At 50.8% G+C, this 26,319-nt stretch overlaps 1 protein-coding gene across 1 annotated transcript in view; it reads left to right on the forward strand.

Annotated features, from left to right (window-relative positions):
* TECPR2 (tectonin beta-propeller repeat containing 2) overlaps window positions 1–16,774 on the forward strand; it is a 73,761-nt gene extending 56,987 nt beyond the window's left edge. The window contains exons 16-19 of the mRNA XM_006839534.1: window positions 3,034–3,182; window positions 15,740–15,881; window positions 16,169–16,318; window positions 16,617–16,774. Of these exons, the coding sequence (XP_006839597.1) occupies window positions 3,034–3,182; window positions 15,740–15,881; window positions 16,169–16,318; window positions 16,617–16,774 (599 nt within the window). The remainder of the gene's footprint in view (window positions 1–3,033; window positions 3,183–15,739; window positions 15,882–16,168; window positions 16,319–16,616) is intronic.
* Window positions 16,775–26,319: the final 9,545 nt, after the last annotated feature.

Consider the following 26,319-nt stretch of genomic DNA (forward strand, 5'->3'; position numbering starts at 1 on the left):
AATAGGTAATTTAATTCTGGGCTCCCGTGTTTAACAAAAATAATGTCGGGTTACGCCTTTGGGTGACAAATAGGATTCTATGCAGTTACTTACGTGGAAGAGTATTATAGGAACAGTAAAACACCAAATAAATACCCTTCTTGGCTGGAAAATCAATGTTTAAAAACCACCCTAAAGGGAAAACGTCTGCTCTGTGGAAGGCTGTTAAGTACCATCCAGTTGGTTCCAACTCTTAGTGACTCTGTGGATGGTTTCTGAGGAGCAGCTGGCGGGTTTGAACTGCTTACCTTGTGGTTCACAGTCCAAGTGCTGTTCTTACAGTACCACCCCGGGAGTGTGTGCACGCTGGAGTTGCAGGGGGTCAGCGTGAACTCCCCGATGGGGCCGTTTTGTGGAAGATGAAGAGAAAGCACAGCCAAGTCTCCGCGGGATCTCCGCCTTTGGAAGCGCATGAAGGAACAGTGTTCATTCTCGTGTGGTATTGAGTTAAGATGTCATCATAACTGAAGGCACAGGACACAGTGTCCACCTGGCAGAGTCCACAGACCACATGTCACCTGGTGCAGGTGACAGCTGTGGGAGGTGGCTGGGAACCGCACGCTTCCCCAGACAGCACCTCCACCAACACAACTGCTCCACGTCTCTGTTTAAACATCATCAGAGGGTCCCCAGATGAAACACCTCTGCTCATTCACTTAAGAAAATGAAAGACAGCGAGGTCGTCTTCACAGGACGCATGCAAAAGGGCTTCAGAAAGTTCCAGGAAAATGGAATGTTCCCACGAGTTTTTGAAGCCGTCTAATATAGGCTTGGAGGCCTGGTGTGGCGCTGCGGGTTAGTGCACCAGACTGCAAAGCCATTTGAACAGCAAGGTCGGCAGTTTAAGTTCACCAGCTGCTCCTCGGAAACCCTATACAGGGTTGCTATGGGTCAGAACCAACTCGGCGGCACTTCACAACACAACAAGTATAGGCTGTATCCAGCGTAGACAAAGAATTCCTCCAACTCCACAATCAGAAGATAGACTTTCAATTTTTAAAAGGGGCAAAAGGCTCAAGCAGCCACTTTACAGAAAATGCTATGTAAATGCCCTGTGAGCACATGAAAGGTACTCAATGCCAGTTTAGTTACCGGAGGCATGCACATGGAAACCGTGGCTGGAGAAGTGCCAGCAGACACCGGGTGCTGGAGAGGTGTGCACACACAGAAATCCCATCTACCCACCTGCTCAGCAGTTCCACTCCTGCACTTACCCAGGAAAACCAACCAACACTTGTGCACAAGGAGCCCTCCACAAGAATGCTCCTGGATGCCTGGTTCATAACAGCACACGTTGGGTCCGCCAACTGTTGTGTTTCCGTGCAGTAAGGTAACAGACCGATAGCAGGTGACCACTGTCAACTGTCAATTCCAGCTTACTGCAGCGCCCTTAGGTGGAACAGGGGACAGAGCAGAGCCCCGTCCCACACCATCTTCACCCTCAGCAGCATGTTGGAGTCCACCATTGCGGTCATTGTGCTGACACGTCCGACCCTGCTGACCCACGGCTTCACCAGGCCATCCCTTCCTGACGGTGCTCCCCAAGGAGCCATCAGTGGTCTGGCGCGATCCAGCGTGTTCACCGGCTTGTTTATAGATGTAGATTGCCAGGTCTTCCTTCTTAGTCTTTGCTGAGAGCTCTGTTAAACCAGTCCACCACGGGTGACCCTGCTGGTGTTTGAAACCCTCGTGACACAGGCCCTGCATCTCAGCAGCGTGCAAGCCTCCACACAGGGCAACAGAAAGAAGGTGGGTGGTGGAGGTCTGTGTGTGGCCAGCAAAGTCTGCACACCTGGTGTGAATGGGCCAGAACAGATTGGACACTTTGGTATCAGAGTTGTAAAAGTGGTGGGGTGGCATCAGAGGTCCTGTAACTTCATAAGGGAGGGAGGATAACCATCCTCCGCATCAGCCCAAAGCTGATGTTTTCCTATGAGATCAGATGTACCTCCACCCTCCTATCTTTTTACCATTTCTGACACCAACCGTCCCTCCCACGTCACTCTCTGTTTCTCTGCTGGGTGGGATAATTCATTGCAAAGGCCACACACAACTCACAGCCCATACTCACAGTTATGGGATTATTAAGGAAGTAACAGGCTACGATTCAGGGTCAGGAACGACTCAGGATACAGCTCTTCAGGGCTCTGCTGTGTTCGAGCCAGTGTTACAAAGCTCGTTAGCCCCACCAATAAGTGCCTGGGGTGCCCCACACCACCAGAAGCCTCTTGCCCAAAAGAGCTCAGCTTTCTCGCTCCTTGGGTTGACGAATGCGCTAGAGCTGCCTTGCTACGTGGGCCAGGAAGCCCGCTGTGCTATCTCATGTTGGTCTCTGGGTTCTGCTGAGTCTCGCCATCTCACGCAGCTCCGGTGTTCCAGCTCTCTCTCTGTTTGCTGGCTCTAGGAGGTTCTCAGCACAGGAACCCCAGGTCTAAAGGACGCGGTCCACTCCTGGCTTTCCTTGGTGGTTGTGAGTTCCTTCTTCCCACCTCAAGTGTTGTTGTTAATTACCACTGAGCAGTTCTGACTCATAAGGACCCTGTTTAGGGTTTCGGAGGAGTGGCTAGTGAGTTTGAACTGCTGACCTTGCAGTTCAAACCAACCTTGAAGTCAAGTGATTATGCACCGCCACACCGACGACTCATTTTAAGCCTAGCAGGATGACCAAACTGACCAATCTCCTTGTTAGCGTTCCATATACCTTATTTACATGGTCCCGCCCCCACAGCGCTTCCACAGCACCTCATGCATTATTTGCAAAGCTGTCCAATATCTTTGGTGAGCCATAAGCACCTTATTTGCATCATTTTGTAGGCGTCACAAGACCATGGCAAGAAGGCCATATAAAAGTGACTCAACTCATCACCCTGCCAAGTGGTCACTCCCAGTGCAGTCCCCTCCTTCCCTTTGAAGCACAGAAACAAGGTTGGCAGCGTCAAGAAGAGTCCTTGCACAGAGGTGATTCCACTGTCTGTCCTTTCCCTCTGTCCACAGGGGCTATAACACTGACAAGCTTGGCATGTGGAAATCAGCACATCTGGGCCTGTGATTCCAGGGGTGGTGTTTACTTTCGCGTCGGGACCCAGCCTCTCAACCCCAGTCTGATGCTTCCTGCCTGGATAGCCATTGAACCACCTGTCCAGGTAAAACATTCACTAACAGGGACTTGCCCTTCTAAGAGGCAGGAGCTGTTGGGAAGCTGGGACCGTGGCCTTCTTCACAGGTCTCTTAGTTCTCTAGCACTGCAGTAACGGAAATACCACAAGAGGATGGTTGTAACAAACATTTGTTGGTTCACAGTTTAGGAGGTGAGAAGTCCAAATTCAGAGAGCCAACTAGAGGGGAAGGCTTTCTCTTTGTGGCCTCTGGGAAAAGGGCCTTGTCTCCTTTCAGCATCAGTAGACCCAGCATCCCTTGGTGCTTTCCATGTGTCCTGGCATCAGTCATTCCCCTGGATCTGGGAGCTTCACATGCAGGGACCCCAGATCCAAAGACCACCACCCACTCCTAGCTCTTCTGTCTGGTGGTAGTAAGCCCCTCTGTCTTTGTTCATGCCTCTTCCCCTTTTTTTTACTTTGTAAGATAAAAGATGGTGCAAGTTTCGCCCTGAGAAGCTCCCTGACAGAGCTGGGTTGTGACGGGATTAAGGGTATTTCAGCCCATGCCAAGTTAGCAGTCCTAATTGTCATCTCAAATCACATTATGACAAATTAGCCATTAACGGCCGTATTACATTATTACATAATTGTCAAACCACTGAGAATCATGACCTGTCAAGTTAATACATATGGTGGGGATGGGGGGGACGGGGGCAGCACACAATTCAATCTCTGACGTTGGGCTTCCCAGCAAATGGAGGAAGGCGTGCACCCAGCTTGTGATCAGAACATGCTCTTCCATTAGCATGCCAGGATTGGAATCATCAGATCTGTGAAATGTACAGCCCAACGGATCTTCAAAGATGACCTCAGCCAACATTCAAATCAAAATACTTTGTTTCTGGCTTTTTGCAAAATGAGGGGTTGTTTTTAAAAAGAAAATCAATATTCAGAAGTTGCAGTTTACTTTGGTATCCACGGGGGATTGGTTTCAGGTCCCCCGGGGATAGCAAAATCCACGGATGCTCATGTCCTTTGTATAAAATGGTGTCGTGTTTGCATATAGCCCACACACATACTTTAAATCGTCTCTAGGTTCTTACAGTACCTAAAGCATGCGTAGCACTTTACGATCCCTCATTGCTGTTGAGGGATTGCTCTGGCTGCTTCATTGCTTCCCCTTCTGCCACAATGTTTTCTCTCCTCTGTTGGTTGAATCCATGGATACGGAACTCACGGATATGGAGGGCCAACTGTGAAGAAAAACATGAAGGTCACGTCACATCTTGTCAGCTAGAGAAAGCCTAGTGTCAGCATCTTGTGGATGTCTTTCATGGTTTGTAGAAGATCTACTTCCTGCTCACCCTGACCCCCAGCTCCGGCCATATTGGGTTTTTTTTTTTCTTCTAGACTGTTCTGCCACTTGAGTCAGAAGTCTGATTTTAGTCAGCTCTTTAGTAGCCCTTGAAAACCTGCTAGGCCAAGCAGCTGTAACTAAGCCTGTTTCTGTTGTGTGGAGGCTTGGTCTTCATGAGCGCCAGCACCTGGGACACCACCCCACCCCACCCCCCCGTTCTGAGATGTTGGAGGCAGCAGCGGGGCAGGGCCAGAAGTCAAGGGTTGGGCTAAATGCCCCTGTTCATGAGCTCATCGTGGGCAGATGGGCAGAAAGGCACAGCGTGCAAAGCTGGTCACGGGAGATGCACAGTCCTGCCCATCAGAAATGGAGTGTGTAGTGGGAGACCCCAGAATTAAAGTCAGGGGGCCTGGTCAGGGTCCTGTTTGAGGCCTCTTGGTATAGAGGGAGTGGTCAGGGGAGGACCACTTCCATCTTCCTTCTTCGTGGGTACCAGGTGGGTGAGAGAGCACCCTGCAAGCCCCTGTCAAAGAGGAGCACCGACATCACGTTCTGGTGCGATGAAGACAAACAAGCTGACCTGGGGAGTGGGTTGTACTAGAACCTCTAAATTCTGTTCAGGCACGGTACCTGCTTGTTACCTATGCTCAGGTGGGCTGCATATTCGGGGGTTTTATTACCCACTGCCATGGAGGTGATGCTAACTCACAGTGACCCTCTGTAGGATTTCCAGACTGTACATCTTTATGGGGGCGGGCAGCCTCATCTTTCTCCATGGGGCTGCTGGTGAGTTTTAACTGCCAGTGCCAACCTTGTAGTTAGCAGTCCAGTGCTTATCCTCACTGTAGGTTTTTCATAGATGCCATATATCAGGTTGAAGTCCTGGTGTGGTGCTGTGGGTTAATTCGCTGGACTGTAAGGTCTGTGGTTCAAGCTCACCAGCCACTCCCCGGAAACCCTATAAAGGGTCACTGTGAGTTGTAACTGACTCGAAGGCACTCAACAACATCTATCAGGTTAAGGATGTTTCTTTCTACTTCCAGACTGCCAAGTGTTTCCATCAGAAAGGGCCTTGGACTTCTGCATCCCCTACCCTCCCTCTGTTGGCAGGTTCTATTGCTCTGAGCACGTGCTGACGTCAAGCCAGCATTGCACCCTGAGGATTAGCCCCCTTGGTCATTGTAGACCATTCTTGTGTACGTTGCTGGGTTCAATTTTACTAGCATTTTGTTGAGGTTTTGTGTGGGTTTTGAGGGATACTGGTTTGTAGTGCCTTTTCCTTACAACTTCTTTGTCTTGTTTTGGTATCATGCTTCAGAGACTGAATTGGGAATGTTCCCTCCTCTTCTATTTTTGGAAGAGTTCACAAGGGATCGTTGTTAATCTTCTTGAATGTTTGTAGGATTCACCAGTGAAGTCGTCTGGTCTTGGACTTGTCTTTGTGTGATGTTTCTTGGATGACCAGTCCAGTCTCTTGCTTATTTTAGGTCTGCTCAGCATTTCTGTTGTCTTCTTGAGTTGATTGCAGTAGTTTATGTCTTTCTGGTAACTTGTCTGTGTCATAGAGGTTTCTTCAGTGATGGGTGTAGAGTTGTTTGTGGTGTTCCGTGATAACGTCACTCAATGGCATACAGCTGTTCATGTGTTCCGTGATAACGTCACTCAATGGCATACAGCTGTTCATTGTGTTCCGTGATAACGTCACTCAATGGCATACAGCTGTTCATGGTGGTCCGTGATAACGTCACTCAATGGCATACAGCTGTTCATGGTGGTCCGTGATAACCTCACTCAGTGGCATACAGCTGTTCATGGTGGTCCGTGATAACCTCACTGACTGGCATACAGCTGTTCATGGTGGTCCGTGATAACGTCACTCAGTGGCGTACAGTCACTTGTGGTGGTGCGTGAGCACCTTGTTTGTTTCTGTAAGGATGGTAGTAATGGCTGCTCTCTTACTTCTGTGTTTTTGCCATTTCAGTCTTACATTTTTTCTTTGTGTTCATTTTAGTTAAAGATTTATCCATTTTGATGATCTTTTCGTTTCAAAGAAACCGGCTTTTGGATTGTTGATTTCTGTTCTTTGCCTACTCACTTCCCCTCTAATCTGTAGTATTTTTTTCTACACGGTATTCTGCTTTGGGGTCGTTTTTGGTGATGGCCCTGAACCCTCTTTGTCCTTCAGGGGCACTGGCCTGTGAAGTGTGTGGCTCCCCAGCATGGCCACAGCATGGTCAGTGAAGGGCTGTGGGGCTGAGGACGGATGAGTGGGGCCGAGCACATTGTGCCCTCCTCCCCAGCTCCCCACCACGTGGGCCCAGGTTCCTCTCAATGGCAGCAGGGTCACCCTCAGTGATTGTGTTACTTTGGGGACTGCTTGAAACCTCAAATTATGCATCCTTATTCTTGTAGGTTCTAGAGTAGCTTCTAGAAAGCAGAACTAAAATGGGGGGGGGGGAAAGTGTTACTGGGGGTACACTGAAGCTCCACCACCCCCAGCAAGTGACATAGCTGAGATACACACCCTCTGGGCCCCTCCTATAGCTCTGAGAGCTGAGCGAGCACCCACAGCTTGTCACCGTCTCAAGGAGCCCACCTGAGTATTAGAACCACACAGCGTCCCTGAGAAGACAGACCAGGAGCCAGAGCAAATTGGGGGCTCACTAGAAGGGTTGGAGACCAGAATGATTCAGTGGGCTCTACATAGTCATCATCATTGCCTGTCGGCTGGCATGGCCATGGGTGTGTTTACAGTTGAAGCAGAGATGAAAGCAAGTAGGAGACCATTTCACACTAAGGGCGCAGAAGTGAAGCCGCAGAAATGGTTTAACAGTGGCCTAGACGTTTCTATTAATTTTGGTTTCTCCTCTCCATGGCAGTGACTTTGGTGTTTGGGGGCCTGTTCTCATCTCTAGCACAGTCTCCCTCCTCTAGTGGTTTTTAGGTGCCTAGTGGTGCGGTGGTTGAAGTGCTCCCTGCTAACTGAAAGACTGGCAGTCCTAAGCCAGCCAGCAGCCACGCCTCCGTAAACAGCGCGCCTTGGAAACCCCACGGAGCTCTTAGGCTGTGTCCTGTGAGTTCACCGTGAGTTGGAATCAGCTGGAATCAGGGGTTAGTTTGGTTTTATAGTAATTCGGAGTGCAGTTCTAGCAAACTACTCAAAACAAATGACTCAGTTTTCAGGCTGCTAACATTTGGAAGGCGTTGAAGGAAATATTTATAGTTGTCTTTTGCATCTTACACGTTTGGAGCTTGCTACTTCTGTTTGAGAGTGTTCTGTCCAGATTAAAGATGGCTCTAACAGTGGATTCCACAAGACCCCCGCACCATGGCCACAAGGTGGTCAGGACCCTGTGGCCTCGAGGTGGTCATGGCAGTGAGCTGTCCTGGAAGAAAAGTGGAGGTGGGCTGCATCCCTTCTTTCCGTTTGCCACCAGTCTCTCCTCTGTTCACCCTCCGTCTCTGTGCTCAGGGCTCCCTTAACCCTGTTTTCCATGGGCCTGCCGCTCGTCAACGGGTACTGCTCTCTGGACAAGAGGGATCCTTGAGCAAACAGCCATCCTTAATGGTTTCTGAACCTTTTCATCTTTTCTTTTATTGTTTAGCTGCTCTCGGTATTTTTAAATCTGTGAAGCATGACATACAGAACAGCTGAACATGAGGCTAGAGGGTGTCAGTGAGAGCGTCAGACCCTTAGGAGGACTCAGGGCTCACAGGCCAGCAGGGAGAAGCCCCCCTCTCCCTCAGGCCCATTGGGCTCCACAGAGCCTGTGCCCTGTCACTGCACCCGGTGAGGGCAATGCAGGCAGCACTTAAACCCCCTCTGGTGCAGGGCGACCCCAGATGGCTGAGCAGCCCAATTCCCCCAGCCGGCACACACACTATGGAGATCCACAACCCAAGGCCAAGCTTGGGGCACCCACTTCTAAGGGTTTTGGGGTGGTCTGACTTCTCATATTCCCTTTACTGGTCCTGGAGGAACAAGGACCTCATTTGTGACATCTCTCTCTCTGTCCTGATGAAACACCTCAAACTACAAGTCCACGGATATCCTGACAGCCGCTTCTTCCCGGCGCTTCCCAGACAGTCTCTCATCCTGGGGTACCGTGTACTATGTGTGATTGGCTCCTGGCATGCGCAGGCCTCCTGTGAGTTCCACAGAACTCGAGCTACTTTTTTTTTGTTTTTTGTATTCCATTGTATTTATTTTGTTGTTGTTACTGAGAAACATATATGGCAAAACTTCCCTCAGTTCAGCAGTGTCTACGTGTACCCTCTTTCTAGTCACATCGGCTGTCTGCTTGGACTCCTGCAGCTGTTCTCAAGCCTCCTTTTCTCAGCTTTTCCTCCCCATTCACACCGATCACCCCCCAATACAGATGGTTCTCTCTGCCCTGATAATGCACAAAGCAGACCTTTTTTTACTAGTGAAGCTAAGCTATGATTTGGTTTTTAGAAGGCAAGAATCCTAGATTTTTATTAAAAGGAAGAAAAGCTTATTAATTCCCTGGCTAGTGCCTTGGAGGTCTCTGGGCCAGGAAGAGGTGTCATGGAGGATTTGCTGTAAAGGGTTAATGCTGTAATGGGTTAAATGACCGTCTCTCCCACCTGTAGTGAAATCTTCTATGTATGTCTACGTTACTTCACAGAGGAGTGTTTATCCCCATGCAGAGATGCTCACGGTTCATTGTGAAGTCAAAAAGTCAGTTCCAAAATAGCATATTCGATGTGAAGCTACTTTCGTGTAAAGCGTTAGCATACATGTTGGAAACGGTCTTCAGTGCAATGTCACAAATTAAAACGGTAGCTGCATCTGGGTGGTTCTATGATGGTCTTCATCCTTTAGTTGTCTTTTCTGATCATCTGAAAATGGACGTATGTCATCTGTGGAACTGCTCCAAGTCAGAGCAGCTGCGTGTAGAACAGAGGGACTCATGCCTGGTCCTACGCCCTCCCCATGGGTCATTGCTGGGCTGGGTGAGTCCATTGTTGCAGTGGGCTCTGGTTTGAGACCAGTGTCAGGAAAGACTCTAAAACACACCCAAAGCTATTCATCGAAGCATCTGTTTATAGGTGTGGAAGTGTGGCTGTGTTGGTAGTGTACCCTTGTGGTGAAGAGAGACCACTTAGCAAATTACTGCAACTGCCGTTCTCCTCAGTAATTAAGGATGGCCTTGAAAGACTATTTAAAGTCCTGTTTTTGAGAGTATGGCTCAAGGAGCGCCGGACCCCAGAATTTAGTGCCCGAGGTGACTCTTGAACAGCGTGGACTAGTGCCTGGCCCTCCTGCCTGTCTCCTCGAGCACAAGGCAAGTGTGTCCCTGGTGTTGTCTACCCATGCGTGGGACACACGGTTTGGCCTTGGCCATACGCCTTTAGAGGAGCCCTGTGCTGCTGCTGCTGATATATGATGGGACTGGACTGTGAACCACAAGGTTGGCAGTTCGAGCCCCCCAGCTGCTCTGAGGGAAAAAGGTGAGGCTTTTTGCTCACAGAGATGCACAGCCTCGGACAGTGCAGGCCTATGAGTTGGAATCAACCTGATGGCAGTGAGCTTGATTTGATTTGATTTTGGTTTAAATCCCCTTGAAATTTGCCAGCAGTCCAGGTCCACTTGTGTTTCTGAAGCGGGCAGGCAGCACTGACGGGTGTGCTGTTAGCAGGAAGCTACACAGCCCGCCCCTGGCGACAAGCTTCTGGCAGGGAGGGGCTTGGTACTTCCATCATGCATATTCATGACTCCTGCATCTGCTCTGGGGGCTTCCTGGGCTGGTGGGAGCATCCATCCATGCACCAGGGACAGGGGCACATCCCTGGGCCAGTGAAAACTTTGTACCTCTACCTCTCCTTGACCTTGCCTGATATGCCGCTTCACTGGGACCCTTTCTGGTTATAATAAATGGATAGCTAAATACAAGTGTTTTTGTGATATACTGTCCAGTCTATTCCGACTCATAGCGACCTGTATATAGAATCCAGTGCTTATCCTACAGCACCACATCAGAGTTCTCATTTAGGTCTAAACCAGCCATGAAGATGTGAAAAGACCTTATGGCTTGTTCCCTAGCCTTGAAGGACTGAGAAGTGGGAGTCAGCCAGTCTGAGCCTACGGTACCTGGTGACCTGGCTCAGGGTCAGAGAGGACATGCCACAGAAGCCTCTGGCAATGGGGATTGTGGGGATGTGGGAAGGTAAAACCTGGATCTGTTTCTGGATGCAGTGAGAGCTAGAAGTGGAGTTGCCCCCTGCCCCCCCCCCCCGCCCCTCTAGAAATGCAGTTGGCAATAGTGCAGTGTGTGAAAACACCAAAATGCCACTAGAAACTGATCAAAAGATTATAACTGATTGTAATATTCATTTCTGTTTTCCTATTTTTCTTTTCTGGGCAGTAGCCTGCATTTATAATCAGGGGGAGAATGTGTGTATTTCACAAAGAACCCATCCCGTGTGGGTCAGCATGCAGCGGGTACAAATCCCGACACCCATAACCCCCCCAGTCCATCCCCCGGGACTTTAGATCTGGAAGGAGAATTGGGTAACATGGAGTCTGCCTGGGACCGTAGATCTAGAAGGAGAATTGGGTAACATAGAGCCTGCCCTCCCCCGAGACTTTAGATCTGGAAGGAGAATTGGGTAACATGAAGCCTGCCCTCCCCCGAGACTTTAGATCTGGAAGGAGAATTGGGTTACATGGAGTCTGCCTGGGACCGTAGATCTAGAAGGAGAATTGGGTAACATGGAGCCTTCTCTCCCCTGAGACTTTAGATCTGGAAGGAGAATTGGGTAACATGGAACTCCACCTGGGACCATAGATCTGGAAGGAGAATTGGGTAACATGGAGCCTTCCCTCCCCCGAGACTTTAGATCTGGAAGGAGAATTGGGTAACAGGGAGCCTGCCCTCCCCCGAGACTTTAGATCTGGAAGAATTGGATAACATGGAGCATAATTCCCTTTGCATCAGAGGAACTGTTGCAGCCCCCTCCTCCCACACATATATGCAGAGACCCATCGGTCACAGCCTGGAACAGGCAGGAGACACACCAGGTGTACCACAGAGACACACACAAATCTGGCACCTGTGCCCCCAGAGCGGGGCCAAGAGTATGGACAGCGGAGAGAGAGTGGGAGGAACGCAAGGTGGTCCAGCAGCACACAGGAGCCCCCGGCTGCATGTGGAGCTGCCAGGTTAGCCCGGCCCAGTCAGGGAGGCCTAGCTGTGAGGACACTGGCCTTGTAGTCTCGGCACAGTGGAGAGATGTAGAAAGCTGGAGGCCGGCTGAGCACTCAGTGAGACGGTGTTAGTGACAAGCACTGAGGTCTGTTGTGGTCGGGAGCCCTGGCGTCAGCTCTGAGTCAGCTGCTTGTAGAACAGAGGAACGCATGCCTGGTCCTGCATCCTCCCCACGGTCATTGCTGGGCTGGGTGAGTCCATTGTTGCGGCTGTTGTGTCCATCCGCCTCATGAGGGATTGTCTGGGTTCTCATTGACTGTCCACTTGGCCAACCATGATGTCCTTTCCCAGCAATTCCCCAGAGTAAGAGAGCCTCACCATCCTCGCTTACAGGGAATGAATGCTCTGCTTGCATTTCTCTTAGGTGGATTTTTGTTTTTTCTTCCTGCGGTTCATGGTAGGTACAATAGTCTTTATAAACACCTCTGTTCAAATAGATCAGTTCTTCTATCTGCCTTTTAAAAACCACGCACACATGTATGTGGGATGCTTCAGGAACTTGCATGTCGTCCTTGAGCGGGGGACAGTTTCACACATGTGCTGCCTTCAGGAGCACTTCTGTCAGCCTTGGTGGTGGCCCAGCTTTCATATTATGCTGGGAGTTGCTCGAACAGACTGTAGCTTGGGTCCGGGTGCACGTTAGTGCGCTTTTTAGCACTTTGTACAGAGATTTGTCAAATGTAATATATTACCTGGTTCTTGACTCTTGCTTCCATGGGCAATAATTGTCAATCCCGGTAGAATGAATTCCTTCACAACTTCAGTTTTACATGAGTTTGTCAGTCTAGTTGTGAGGATTTTCAGTTTTTCATGTTTGGGTCTAATTTGTATGGAAGGCTGTGTGTGCCCTTTGACCTTCATCAGTAAGTACTTAAGGTTGTTTTCCCTTTTGACAAGCCAGGTGGTGTCATCTGCATATCACAGGTTGTTAGTCAATCTTCCTCCAATCCTGATGCTGCATTCTTCTTCATATAGTACAGCTTCTCAGATTTTGCTCAGCATCCAGATTGGATAAGTATGATGAAAGTATCCAGGATACACAGCTTCCTGATTTTGAACTGCTCAGTCTCCCCTTGTTCTGTTTGAATGACTGCCTCTGCGGTTCCCTGTGAATACAAAGAAGTATCTTAGAATTCCTATTTTTTGAAACGTTAGCCATAACATTATGAAGGTCCTTTCCTGGGTAAGGAAAGGGAGGAGGTGACAGATCTGAAAGAAAGACATTTGCCAACATGTGCTGGCCAGTCATGTAGAGAAGAGGAGGGAGGTGTGAGACTTAATGAGAGAGAGCAGTGGACACTGGACACCGGGTTAGAGGAAGCCAGCAGCAGGAGGAGCACATGACTGTTAGCAGCAGCAGGGCAGCGGGGCCCTGCACAGGAGAGGAGACACTGGCTCTGGGGTGCTACGAGAGGACCCAGGAGGAGGCCTCAAACCAGGCCCTGATGAGCAGCTCGTGGAGGCGCATGTGTGCATGTGACCAGAAGAAAGTTTCCGCTGTCCCCTCATTTCCCAGCAACGCAGGGACCCAAAGCCAGCCAGGCTTCTCTCTGTGACAGTCTGGAGTGGGGGACAGGATGATCCAGGCTGGTGTGGCAGGAAGAACTGAGTGGGACACTGCCCGGGAAACCTCCCCAAGTGTTTTCTTCAGGCCCCTGCAAGATGCCGTGTCTGCGGTACTGTCCTCAGCAAGAAGGAGCCAGAACACAACCCCCAGCCACCTCACTCTGACATGGCAGTGGAACCCAGTCTCCAGAATCATTTTCTGAAGTCAGTGTGTTCAGGAAGTAACCGCAGAGCATCCTGCCAGATCCACAGGCTCCCCAGGGTTTGCCAAGAGCCATCACTGCATGTCAGAGGGTTACCACAGGGAGGAGGAATTAGGGGGAGCTGCCGGGGCACCTGGCCCACCCGCTCCTTCTGTCTGAGAACAGCTAACCAGGAGTCAGGGCAGCCGTGGCACAGGCCCTGGCGTCGGCCCCTGGGTCCTGTTCCTTCCAGCGTCTGCCTCCCTGCAAAAGCGACCACTGTTGTCGGTGTAGGCCTGCTGCTGCTGCTGCTGCTGCTGCTGATGATGATGATGATGGTGAACCACAGTGAAGAGGGACTACCAAAGCCAGGAAGACAGACTAAAAAGACCCAGCAACAGTGAGGAAGCATACCAAGTGGCCATGCGGTCAGGCATCATGGAGGGACAAGGGGGAGGCAGCCCAGAATCCTCCCCCATCACTGCAACCCTATGTCATGTCAGGGGTCAAGATTTGTTCCCAGAGGTGGTGTCTCAAACGGGGTGTGGTGAATGTCCCTCCCTGCACTCAAAATGCACCCGGTGAGTTTGATTCCAGCTCACAGAAGGCCTGCACCAAGATGTCCTCTGACTGTGAAGTTGTCCGTCTGTCTTTCCTTTCAGCTCAGAGTCGCTGGTTTCAGTGCCTGTTAGGACCACAGGAGAGCTGGGGGCAGGGTGACTGGTTAAATGCTGGTCTGGGGGGCTCTTTGGGCTTTTTAGGTCTGGAGCTGAGCCCACCTGATGCCAAGAATCAGAGCAGCCCAGCCAGCCCCCACCTCGTGCTGGCGTGTTCCCAATATCAAGGCTCCAAACATCCAGGTGGATGAGGGTGGGAGCTGACCATACTTCTGGTCACCAGGGGAGCATGGGGAAAAAGAAGAAATTGCACCTTTTCCGTCGCCCGTGTGAATCTGCTCTGCCAGGCCTCCTTCCACTGCCAAAGCGGCTCATGGGATTGTAGAGCCACATCTGGCCAGCTGTTCACCTGTCAGTCTCCCTCTCTCCCCGTCCCTGCTCAGCCTCTCCTCCCAGCAAGCCCTCCATCCTCCTCTCTAACCTTTCTTCTGAAGCTCAGGGTGCCAGAATTTTCATCTGTGGTTATTTTCTCTTGGCTCTCGTGTTTGTTGCCGAGGGTCTGTGTAGTGCGTCTGCCTAGTCCGCCATCTTGCCTGAAGTAGGGACAGTGGCATTTGTCGTGGGGGGTTTTGTCATCTTTTGAAACTAAACTCTTTATTTTGAGAAAACTTTACATCAACAGAAAATGCACAAGATGTGTTTCGCTGACTTCCCCTAGAGTTCCTGGCCTGGCACCCCATTCAGTTTTATGCACACCCGCCGTATTACGAGATGCGGTTGCCTTGGTATTGGAGAGGGCCTTTCATCGTAGGCCCCTTTCTTCCAGCTTTACTGTGGGCACAGCACTCCCGTCCCCCCACCATCCCTCTCGGCTGAGTGCTTCGCCCATTTCCTCGGTGGCTGGTGGTTGCCGTCGGTTTGGCTCGGACTCACTGTGAGCCCTGAGTACAGCACAAGAAATGCTGCCCAGACCCGTGGTAGCTTCATGTTGTTGGGATGCCGAGGGCACTGTTGCCCACTGTGCCGTCCACCTGGAGGCTCATCGTCCAGCACTCTCTAGGTGTTCCACTGTGGTCTTTAGGGTTTTTGTTGACTGATTTGGGGAAGGGGATCTCCAGGCCTAGTCCGTCTTATCCTGGGCGTCCCACTGAAACCTTCTTACCACGGTCAACCCTGCTGGTGTCTGCAATACCAGTGGTACAGCTTCCAGCAGCATGGCACCGGGCAGACCGCCACAGATGGGTGATGTGCTGTAATGCACACCCAGGGTAGGGGGGCATCACTTAGACAGTGCATGCTGCTGCACTCCCAAGGTAAAGCGCCGATCAGAATCAGTGAAAATGGGTCCCCTTTAATCTGATGCACCTTCCCACCTCAGTTTGGGGGAGCTGGAGCTCATCACCTCATGGATTGGTCTGACATTTCAAGAAGGATTTGATGAGCATCGTTCTTCCCTGAGGGCAGGGGTTGTGTCCACTGTTTTCAGTTGTGCGCCCTCACCTGGCAGCTCCTACCTATCCCTGAGTCAGCCTGACCGCCACCCAGGCTCTGAGATGGCCTCGCTCCCCCAGACCTTCCATTTGTCCTTCTCCACAAGCCCCCCATCTCACCTCCTCCTTCCCTGAGGAAAATTCCTTCCTGCTTACAGCCTGCTGGGGTCATCTTGGTTAGCGTCCACTCCAGCCCCAACGACCAGATGCTTTGGGCAATTGACAGCAAGTGCAATGTGCATGTCCGCTCTGGGGTCACCGAGGAGATGCCAGTGGGGACCGACTGGGAACATGTGCCAGGTACGGACGGTGGTTCTCACTGCCCCCTCCCACCTGTGTCCAGACAACCCCACGTCGGGCATAGGTAGTGCGCCAGGCCGGTAATGCCTGTGGAGTCAGAACCCTATGTCCCTGGAATGCTTCTGTGGGTGAGTGGTCCTTTCACATCAGCTGGACACCTCAGGGTCTTTGACTGTGCCAGCCCTGCCCACAAGCTCTACTCTGCCCCTTCTGGAGGGGTCCAGTTGCCTCCTGGCTCCCTCTGCCCAGGGTCCCCAGGATCAGGGATGCACCATGTCTGCTCACAGGGCTGCAGGCCTGTCAGCTGGCGCTCAGCACCAGGACTGTGTGGGCCCGCTGTCCCAATGGAGACTTAGCCCGGCGGTACGGTGTCACTGAGAAGAACCCAGCTGGAGACTACTGGAAGAAAATTCCCGGGAATGCATTATGTGTCACAGGTAGGTGACAGGGAAGGGCAGGGGAGCTCTGGAAGTAGGGCGGGGTCCCACGGGGACTCTCGGGGCCATGGCAGGAGGGTGGGCTCTGAGATGTCATCCAGTTTGTTACATTGGCCTCCACCTCCTGGTCCAGGGAAGTCTCTGACAGAACCCAGCTTGGGGTCCCACCTCCGGGAGGCATGCTAGGAGACCAAGAACTGGGCACAGATTGGGGAACAGTCTGCCCACAGCCCCCCACTAAACAGTCTGGCTCCAGGCCAGGTGACCTCCAGGCACATAACAGTTCTCCTTCCTGCAGTGACTGCCGAGGACGAGCTGTGGGCAGTCGGTCCACATGGTTCCCTCCTCCAGCGTCTGACGAAGACATTCAGCCATTCGCAGGGCACTCGGAAGGGCAGCCTGGCCACTACTATGTCTCACCCTGAGGACTTTGAGGACGAGTGGGAGGTCATCTGAGGGCACACTGGGGGCCCCAGCACTCAGGAAGGGAGCTACAAATTCTGCAGGGGACGACGCCACGTGGCCCAGCTCTCACGGGGATGGGCCTCATCCAGCCAGTCTGGTCACCCACCCTGCTGTCTGTCCTCCTCCTGTCTCCGTCCTGTCCAGAATGCACAGCCTCTGCAGGAGTGGCCCACAGCCCCTTGGGGTGCATGACAACAGTCCCCGCATTTCACGGTCACGTTGCTGGTCGGGGGGAGGCCAGGAACCCCTGTTGGCTGCTGCTTCACATTCCTGCAGTCCCAGGGCTGCTGGGGGTGGGGGTGAGGCGCTCAGTGCTCAACGGTTCCCACACAGGGGCTCATCGGCTCCTGATAAGATAGAGGTTCTAGTACATTCCACCTACACACGGATGAGGAACACATACCTGCACGAGCACTCCGCACAGAGCCATGCTTCCAAGTGACCAGGCCAAGAGACGCAGATGGGATCTGCCAGTGTGCATGTGTGTGAACTGTCCCCTCCTGAGGCAGGGAGGGTCAGGTGTGGGCCAGCTGAACTCCAGCAGCTGCTCCAGAAAAGATCTTTTGAGTTACCTTCAGCAACCCTGCTGGCAGGCGCCCTAAAAACCACAGCGTCCTCAGAGGGTGACTCTGTGAACGATTGCCTTTTGTGTTTGTTGTATTACAAACCTGTTTGAGATACCTCATCTTCAATCTGCTCTTACAATTCTAGAGGCGGCGATTTTCTGATAGCAAGCAGGAAGGGGCCTTGGGCCCAACGTCAGGGGATGGCATCTCCCGTGGCTTTGGCTCACTGGGCAACCCAAATGCCAGGCAACTCCATGTGGAAGCCCGGCACCTTCTGTGGGAGGTTTGGGCTAACACCCCTGGAATTTGGACTAGGAGCCTAATGTGGCCAAGTCAGAACCCTGGCTCTGGGGCCGGTCTGCAGGGTCCACTCCTCTCACTGGTGTCTGAGCTGGGAACCGGTCAGCCCTTGGCCCTCCCCTCTCCCCCCAGCAGCCCCTAGAGCACTCCAGCGAGCAAGCTGTTTTGAGCTGGCCTTTGGTCTTAGGCCCCTCACTTACCACCTGTTTTCTGTATGTAGTTAGTGAAGGGAGGGCGCCGCAGGAGAGACTTAAATACTTTCTCCAGCAGGGAGAAGGCAGGGGTTCCTGGGCCCCTGAGGACAAGAGGCCCAAAGCCCAGGTCTGTCTACCGCTTAGTCTGATCGACTCCTTTGTTGAGGCTCTATGAGCACCACACGGTCAGTACAGGGTGCCCGAGGCCAGGCGTGCAGCCCCCCACACAGCTCTAGTCTTTGTACTCTGGTTCTGGTTTGGATTTTTAGTTGTGTTTCGAGACAGTGCAATAAATAGACTTTTCCAAGCTGGCTGAGTCTGCTGCTGGAGCTGAGAAGGACACCCCTGCACCCCTCAGCAGACACCCCTTAGGCTGGTGTACCCCAACTCCCCAGGCTGGGATCTGCTAGTGGTGTCCACCCACTGCCAGGAGAGTGGGTGGGACTTGGTGGCATGGGCAGCATGGTGTGTGGTCACTGCAGTGCAGGACCCTGGGGAGGTCCTGCACTGCACAGTAGCCCTAGGGAGTATGCCTTGATGGACACAGAACACTAGTCTTCTCCTTAGAGCCCTCAGGGCTGCCTTGGGGGACTTGCACCCCTGATTAATGAGCCTCCATCCAAGACACAAAACTAGAAGTGCCGGTGGCAGGAAATCCTCAAAAACCTCCTAACAGCAGCAGAAGAGATACAGGCCTGGCAGTGACAAGGCTAAGCTTTAGGAAAGACATGTCTGAACAGACAGTCCGAACCAGAGGAGTTCATAGGGTTCGTGTCCTTTTCTGTCACGGTACCCAGTACTGCTGGGATTTTTTGTTAGGAGGAGGCAGGGAGACAGTCACAAGCCTGCCCTCTTGACTGCCAGGTGAGCCCTGGGCCACACATCCTATTTCCCATCTCACCACCCCCTGTCCCAGGAAGCTCCCAAACCAGTTCTGTGGGATTCCCCATCTCTTGGGAAGAACAAACAGGTAGGAGCCCTGTAGGGTCAGCATGTCAGGGATTTACAAGGAGGACAGTGAAGTCAAACAGCCCCAACTCCACCAGGCCTCAGCAGGGGAGGGAGGGTCATGACCTTGTTGTTCAGATACAGGAAGTCCATGTGTCATTTCCTCACACCATAGGCCAATGCGCTCTCTAAATGCATGGAAGCATTTTTTAAAAAACTAGAAGGTTTCTGGGGGAGAGGAGTATATAGATTTTATGTCTTCAAAATATGGAAATGCTGTTAATTAAAAACCCCTTCTGGGAAACACCCCAATCCATGAGCCCTCTGCTGACAGTCTGCCCTTAGAAATGGGTCCTTGCATCTGGGTGAACTCAGTCAGCTTCGTTTCCACTGTGAAACAAATTACAATGTTTCCGCCCAGACACTTCAGGGCATGGTGACAGCTGGCGCACTCTGCGGATGAAGTAGTGTGCAGTCATTTTAAAGCAAATGGACCTGGCGGTGGGAATCTGCTATGCACTGTCTATACAGAATCTTACTGACTTGTTGAATTTGAGAGTCCTGGTTTGGCACTGTAGGATAAGCACTGGACTACGTTTTTTTTTTTGTTTTCTTTACATTTGAGTTATAATCCATACTAAAAGGCTGGAGTCTTTGATCTTCATCAGTACATTCTTTCAAGTCCAGTTCATTTTCAGCTAGCAAGGTTGTGTCACGGGTGGTTAATGAGTCTTCCTCTAATCCTGATGCCACGTTCTTCCTGATAAACTCTAGTTTCTCTGCTTGTTCAACTTAAATTGAATGAGTATGGTGAAGGGATACAATCCTGGCGCACACTTTTCCTGATGTTAAACCATGCACTAGCCCCTTGTTCCATTCTAATGTCTACCTCTTGGTCTGTGTACAGGTTCCTCATGAGCACAACCAAGTGTCCTGGAATTCCCATCTTGCAATGTTGTTCATAGTTTGTTTTGATTCACACAGTCCTAATGCCTTTGCATACTAAATAAAACACAAGTAAACATCATTCTAGTTTTCCCTGCTTTCAGCCAAGATCCACCTGATATCCGCAGAGGTAACCCTCATTCCACATCCTCTTCTGAATCCGGCAGCTCCTTTTTGATGTACTCTGTCAGCCATATTGGAATTCTCTTCAGAAAAATTTTACTTGCATGTGATATTAATGATATTATTTGGTACTTTTTGCATTCTGTTGGGTCATTTTGCTTTGTAAAGAGCACAGATATGAATGTCTTCTATTCAGTTGGCCAGGGTGCTGCCTTTCAAATATCTTAGCATAGACTAGTGAGTGCTGCCAGCATGGCATCAATTTGTTGAAACATTTCAGTTTACATTCCGTCAGTTCCTGGAGTCCGGTTTTTCGCTAATGCCTCAGTGTAGCTTGGACTTCTCCCTTCAGTACCGTCGGTTCTTGATCCTACGCTGTGACTGAATACTGACCACTTCTTTTTGAATAACTGTGTATTCCATCTTTGGGTGCTTCCTGCAGTGTTCAATATTTTGTCCATAGAATCCTTCAATATTGCAAGTCAAGGTTTGAAATTGTTTTCAGTTCTTTCAGCTTGAGAAATGTTGAGTGTGTTTTTTTGGTTTTCTAACTCCAGGTCTTTGCATTTACTTTTAATTTGTCTTTTTGAGCTGCCCCTTGAAATTTTCTGTTGAGCTCTTTTACTTCATTTCTTCCATTTGCTTTAGTGTCTCTATGTTGGAGAACAAGTTTCAGAGTTTCTTCTAACATCCGTTTTCGTCTTTTCTTTCTTTCCTGTCTTTCCAATGACCTTTTGCTTTCTTCCTTTATGATGTTGCCGTCATCCCACAACTCCTCTGGTCTTGTGTCATTAGTGTGCAATATATCAAATCTGTCCTTGAGATGATGTCTAAATTCAGGTGGAATAACAGGGTCGCTATGAGTCGGACTCCACGACACATAACCACCACCACCAAACTCAAGGTTGTATTTGGTTTTCTTGTACTTGTTTTAATTTTCTTGAGTGTCAGCCTGAAATTACATATGAGCAGTTGATGGTCTGTTCCACAGTCTGCCACTGGCCTTGTTTTCAGTGATGATAGTGAGTTTCTCCATCGTCTCTTCCCACAGATGTAGTCAGTCCGATTATTGTAGAATTCCATCTAGTGAGTTCCATGTGTATAGTCACCATTTATGTTGTTGAAAAAAGGTATTTGCAATGAATAAATTGTTGGTCTTAACAAAATTCTGCCATGTGATTCCCATGTCATTTCTGTCACCAAGACCATATTTTCCAACTACTGATTTCTCTCTTCTTTGTTTTCAACTTTTCACATTCCAGTCACCAGTAATACATCTTGATTGCATGTTTGCTCAATTTTAAACGTTGGTAGAATTCTTCAGTTACTTCATCACTGACTTTGGTGACTGGTGCAGAGGTTTGAATAATAGTGGTATTAACTGGTGTGCTTGTAGGAGTGTGGCTATTATCCTATCATAGACAGCATTGTACTTCAAGGCAGATCTTGAAATGTTCTTTTTGATGATGAATGTGGTGCCATTCATCTTCAATTTGATATTCCCAGCATAGTAAACCCTATAATTGTCGGATTCAAAATGGCCAATACCAGTCCATTTCAGCTTACTAATGCTGAGATATCAATTTTTTATGTGTTCCATTTCATTTTTGACAACTTCTAATTTTCCTAGATTCATACTCATACATTCCATGTTCTAATTATCAAAGGAACTGTTTCTTCACATTTTGAGTAGTGACTCATCAGCAAATGATGGGCCTGAAAGCTTTGCTCCATTCCTATCATTGAAGTCAACTCTGCTTTGAACGGGCCTCCGCAGCCATATTTTGAGTGCCTTCCAACCTGAGGGCCTCAATCTTCTAGCACCGTATCTGCTAATGTTTCACGTTACTCATGAGCTTTTCAAAGGTTAACCCCTCAGACTGCCTATTCCTTTATCCTAGCTATTCTTAGAATCCTGGTGTGGCGCTGCCAGAGAAGCACTAGACTGCTAACCACAAGGTTGTCAGTTCAAACCCACCAGCTTCTCCTCAGAAACTCTATAGTGGGCTGCTATGAGTCGGAACCGACTCGACAACACTTAACAACAGTCTGTTGTTAGTCAGGAATCTCTGCTGACACCGGCTCGAACCACCAGCGGCCTCGCTTCTGCATCACATCAACACACAAGCCACCACAGTATGACAAACTGACAGACGTGTGACAAATGTACCTTTTTGTATCTTGAATTTTGAGCCAGGTAAATGTATTCTTTATTCTTAAATAAAATGTAAACTATTAAAACCTAATCCTCCCTAACTGAAACCAATACTTGCCGAATTAAATTTCACAAAGACAACGAAGATTCCTTAACCATCATTTACAAACTGCTTACAACGTAGGGAGTGTACATTTACAAGTGTGAAAATGCTATGTTGTGTGAGTGAAATGATTTCATGTGTGTGAAAAAACCATATGTTAGAAAACTTAAAATATAGGGTGGGGGAGGGGAAACGAAACCGGAGGTGGTACAGCAAAAAAGCAGTGAGGTGGGTGGGTGGTGGGATTCCGGCAGTTTGCTGCCCCCAGACTTTCTCTCTAGGCTGCAGGGGTGTAACTAAGGCTTGGCAATGTGGCATGTGCCCCGGGCACCACCTGAAGGGGGCGCCCACTGAGCAGTTTCCATTGCCAGTTCTGACAGACCATTCAGCAAATGAAAGCTAGAACAGGGAGTCGGCTCTTGTGGCACAGTGGCTAAAGCACTGGGCTGCTAACCTACAGGTCTGTGGTTTGAACCCAGCAGCCACTCTGAGGGAGAAAGATGTAGTCTTCTTGCATAAAAGAGGAACAGCCTTGGAAGCCCTAAGGAGCAGTTCTGTGTCCTGTCAGAACCAACTCCATGGCACTGGCATCATGGGCCAAGGCAGACCAGTTCACACCAGTGAAAAAAAGGAGCTGCCCTTGTCAGTTTCACATAGGACAGGCATGGGTTAAAGTTTGAATGTGCTTGACTTCTATTTTTGAGCTGATCTGATGGTAAAGTCACCTAATAAATGGTGTCAGGTGTTTGGATAGGCACAGATTTACTGCTTGCTATTCTTTTCCATAGATACATCTCCCCCGCCCAGTGTCAGGGGGTCCCTACCCTCAGAAGCTTCGGGGTGGGATCCAGTGGGTAGTCAGCGTTTCTAGGAGGGTCCGCGGAACCTCGTGTTCTGCCATTAACATTACCATGAGAAAGAAATTTGACAATCACCAAAGACATGTTTATGGAACAAGGACAGGGGCTGACAGTGTGCTTGTAGACATCGGTCATAGCTTGTCACACGGCCCTTAGAAGCCATGCATTTTAATCTACATTGTCCCTGAGTATTGGGGAAGCCAATCGCTGCCAAAACAAGCTTGGATACAAGAGCCCCCCTGCTGTCCAGAAAGCTGCCTTACTCTGAAGAAGGGGTGTCCCTCAGGAAGCTGCTCTCCATGTCGTACTTTTAAACGGGGAGGGGAAGGGCAGGAGGCCCCGTGAAATCAGCTGCATTTGTTTTCAGGCTGACTTCAGTGAGCCCAAGTGGTTTAGGGTGCTGGGAAGAGGGACAGAGTCAGCTTAGAAAATGGAGGAACAGAAGAATTTACTAGCTTCAGCCCAAAGAACCAGGCCTTTCGACACAGCCAACCTGAGACCTGCCTAGGTGAGCCAGTCCCCCTCAAGTTCTGCCCTGAGTCCTTCATGTTTATAGCTGGGCTAGGACAGAGCCCAGGGCAGCCCTGTTCAGGTGGATAAGCCTGACACGGTTCCTCCTTCCAGCTGGCGACAGTGACCTCCAGATATGGATATGGAGGCCGGCTGTGCACCCACACTGGGGTGTGACACTGCCATTAGGCTTGTGGCCATGGCCTGGCCCTGCCCACCTGCTCTGGGCCTCCTCAGATCACCCCAGCAATGACATCAGGGGCTAATGCTCAGGGCTACCCTGTCAGACTCAAGACCTTCACCCCTCCAAGGTAAAGGGGTCTCAGAGACTGCACCCTATAACCAGTGTGCTGAGGGTGGCTTTTTGGTCCCCCACCTTGCTGAACCAAACCACCCCACCTAGCTCCCAATTTTACCTACACCTTTGCTGGGGTTGGACCCTCCTGCCTGGCCACCCCACCAGCCCTGGTGCCCCCTCACCCAAGTGCCTGACACTCGACCCTAGGTCCCGTCCTGGTAGTTTCCCTCTCCAGGGATCCCCTCCGCAGACCCAACCCTCTGGCCAGCTGGCAGCTCCAGAGACAGGGGCTGTTCCTCCCATCACCCTCCTCAGGAGCCAGAGATGCTTCCCTGGCCCCCTCCAGTCTCAATACCCCCCCCCCCCATAGCATCTAGCACTGACCAGGAACCCCAAGGGCTCACAATATCCTGAGTTTGGGGGGCTGAGAAAGTATCCATGGGCCAAAGTTTGGGGAGGTAGGTGGTTTCGTGGGCCCCAGGAAGACAGCAAGAGTCTGATAATCACTTAGATTCTAATTAGGTTTCCCTCACCCTCCGTTCCACCCACCTGAAACCCAAGGTTGATTATCCAGCCAGGCTGGAGGGTGCTCAGATTTGTTCTTGTTGATCTAAATTCCAGTGGGTCCTCCCATCCCAGAAATGGGGTCCTATATCCCTTTTAGGGATGGCAAAGAGATTCATAAAACCCCTTGAAGACAGAGAGGGAAACTGAGGTCCAGAACAGGAGACAGGAGCTTGTCCAAGGTCATCCTGAGAGAGATTGGCAAGGCCAGACCAGAACCAGATGCCTCAGCCCAGTCACACTCCCCTTAGGAACACCAAGGTGGGTGGTAGGAGGAGCCTGCACCAGCTGGTCACCCTTCCCAGAGCAGACTTTCAACCCTCTATACCTGGCAGAACACAGCAGCCCTCCAGCGCAGGCTGATGCAGGTTGAATTTCATAGTGTGGTGCCCTCCCTGATCTCCAGGCTCTCCAGGACACCTGCTCCTGGGGTCCGGGTGTGTCATTGCTCATTGGGTCACATGGGATGGAAGCATAAGGATCCCAGAGGATCCAGCAGAGGCCTAGGAGGTGGGTGACCCTGATGTTGTGCATGGCCACAAACACTAGTGTCCATTACCAGAAATTTCCTCCAGAAACCAGCTCTCCATGCCGAGACAAAGAGACAGCCAGCACAGGGGGAAGCAGCCACTCCCTCAACGCCCACAGGAGCCTACCCCAGGGGCTGGAGTGAGAGCAGCAAGTGCCTACTACCTGGGGGTGAGCAGGAAGCGTGACAGGGATCCGAGCTGGTTTAGGTGGGAGTGCAAGCATCCACAAGGACTGGAAGGTAGCCAGTCTAGGAGGGCAGACAAGGAGAGGCCCAGGCATGCATGCTGGGCCTGGGGAGAGCTGAACAAAGAAAGTCTAAGAGTTGTAGAACCTAGGTCTCTAAGTCCAGTTCTGCAGCCTGGGAGGGACTAGGGCAGATCACAGGGCAGAGCCTCCAGAGCAGGAATTCAAAGCAGCCAGGGACACTTGCCACTGCCCAATTCGGATTAAGTCCAAGCAGACTGGCCCTAAATGACCTGCTGCCCCTCCCCCTCTGCTGTATGGTCCCCCAGCAGGGCCTCCTGAGACCTACCTCCCAGGTCCCTCAGCTTCCATACCCTTGTACATGCTGACTCCTACTTAGCTCAGTCCACCCCACCTGACCCTGTTCAACTCCTTCCTGTCCAGTTTAGCTGTGCTGTCCTGTCCCTTCCTCTGGGAAAAGGAGCCGAATGGTGCACTGGATTATGCCTTGGGCTGCTTTGTTAAGTGCCGTGGAGTCACTCCCGACTCACAGCGACCCTGATAGGGTTTCCGAGGAACGGCTGGTGAGTTCTAATCATCAACCTTGTGGTTCTAACAGACCTTGTGTTCTAGCGCTTATCCTGCCACGTGGTTGGAACTCACGAGCTGCTCCGAGAGAAAGATGTGGCAACCTCGGAAAATTTACAGCCTCGGAAACCCGAAGGAACGGTTTTACTCAAGAACCAACAGATCTGTGTTGGAAAAAGTGCAGCCAGAGTGCTCCCTGGAGGCCAAGATGGCTAAACTTCGTCTCTCATATTTCGGACATATTGTCAGGAAGGACCAGTGGCTGGAGAAGGGTCTCATGTTTGGTAAGGTGGAGGGTCAGAGAAAAAGAGGAAGACCCCCAGCGAGATGGATTGGCAAAGTGACAGCATCAATGGGCTCAAGCGTGGCAGATGGCACCTAACACACAAGGTCGTTACAAGGGCGGGGAGTGTGGACTTCTGGGAAACCTGGAGAACCTAACTCACCGGTGGCAAGCCGGTCCGGTCCTCATCCTCAGGGACTGGTGGGCCCCTGAAGTCCAGCCTAGGCTCAGCCAGGCCAGTCATCCCCACGCCAACCCATCCACCCGGCACTGGGACAGAGGAGGCAAGACTCCGATGCAGAAATCAGTCTTTGTAAAGTGCCAGGTACAACGTTCAAACAAATCGTTCCTCGCCCCACACCCTTCATCCTGGGCGGCCCACGGT

Source organism: Chrysochloris asiatica, unplaced genomic scaffold, assembly GCF_000296735.1.
Source record: "Chrysochloris asiatica unplaced genomic scaffold, ChrAsi1.0 scaffold00025, whole genome shotgun sequence".
Classification (NCBI taxonomy): Eukaryota; Metazoa; Chordata; class Mammalia; order Afrosoricida; family Chrysochloridae; genus Chrysochloris; species Chrysochloris asiatica.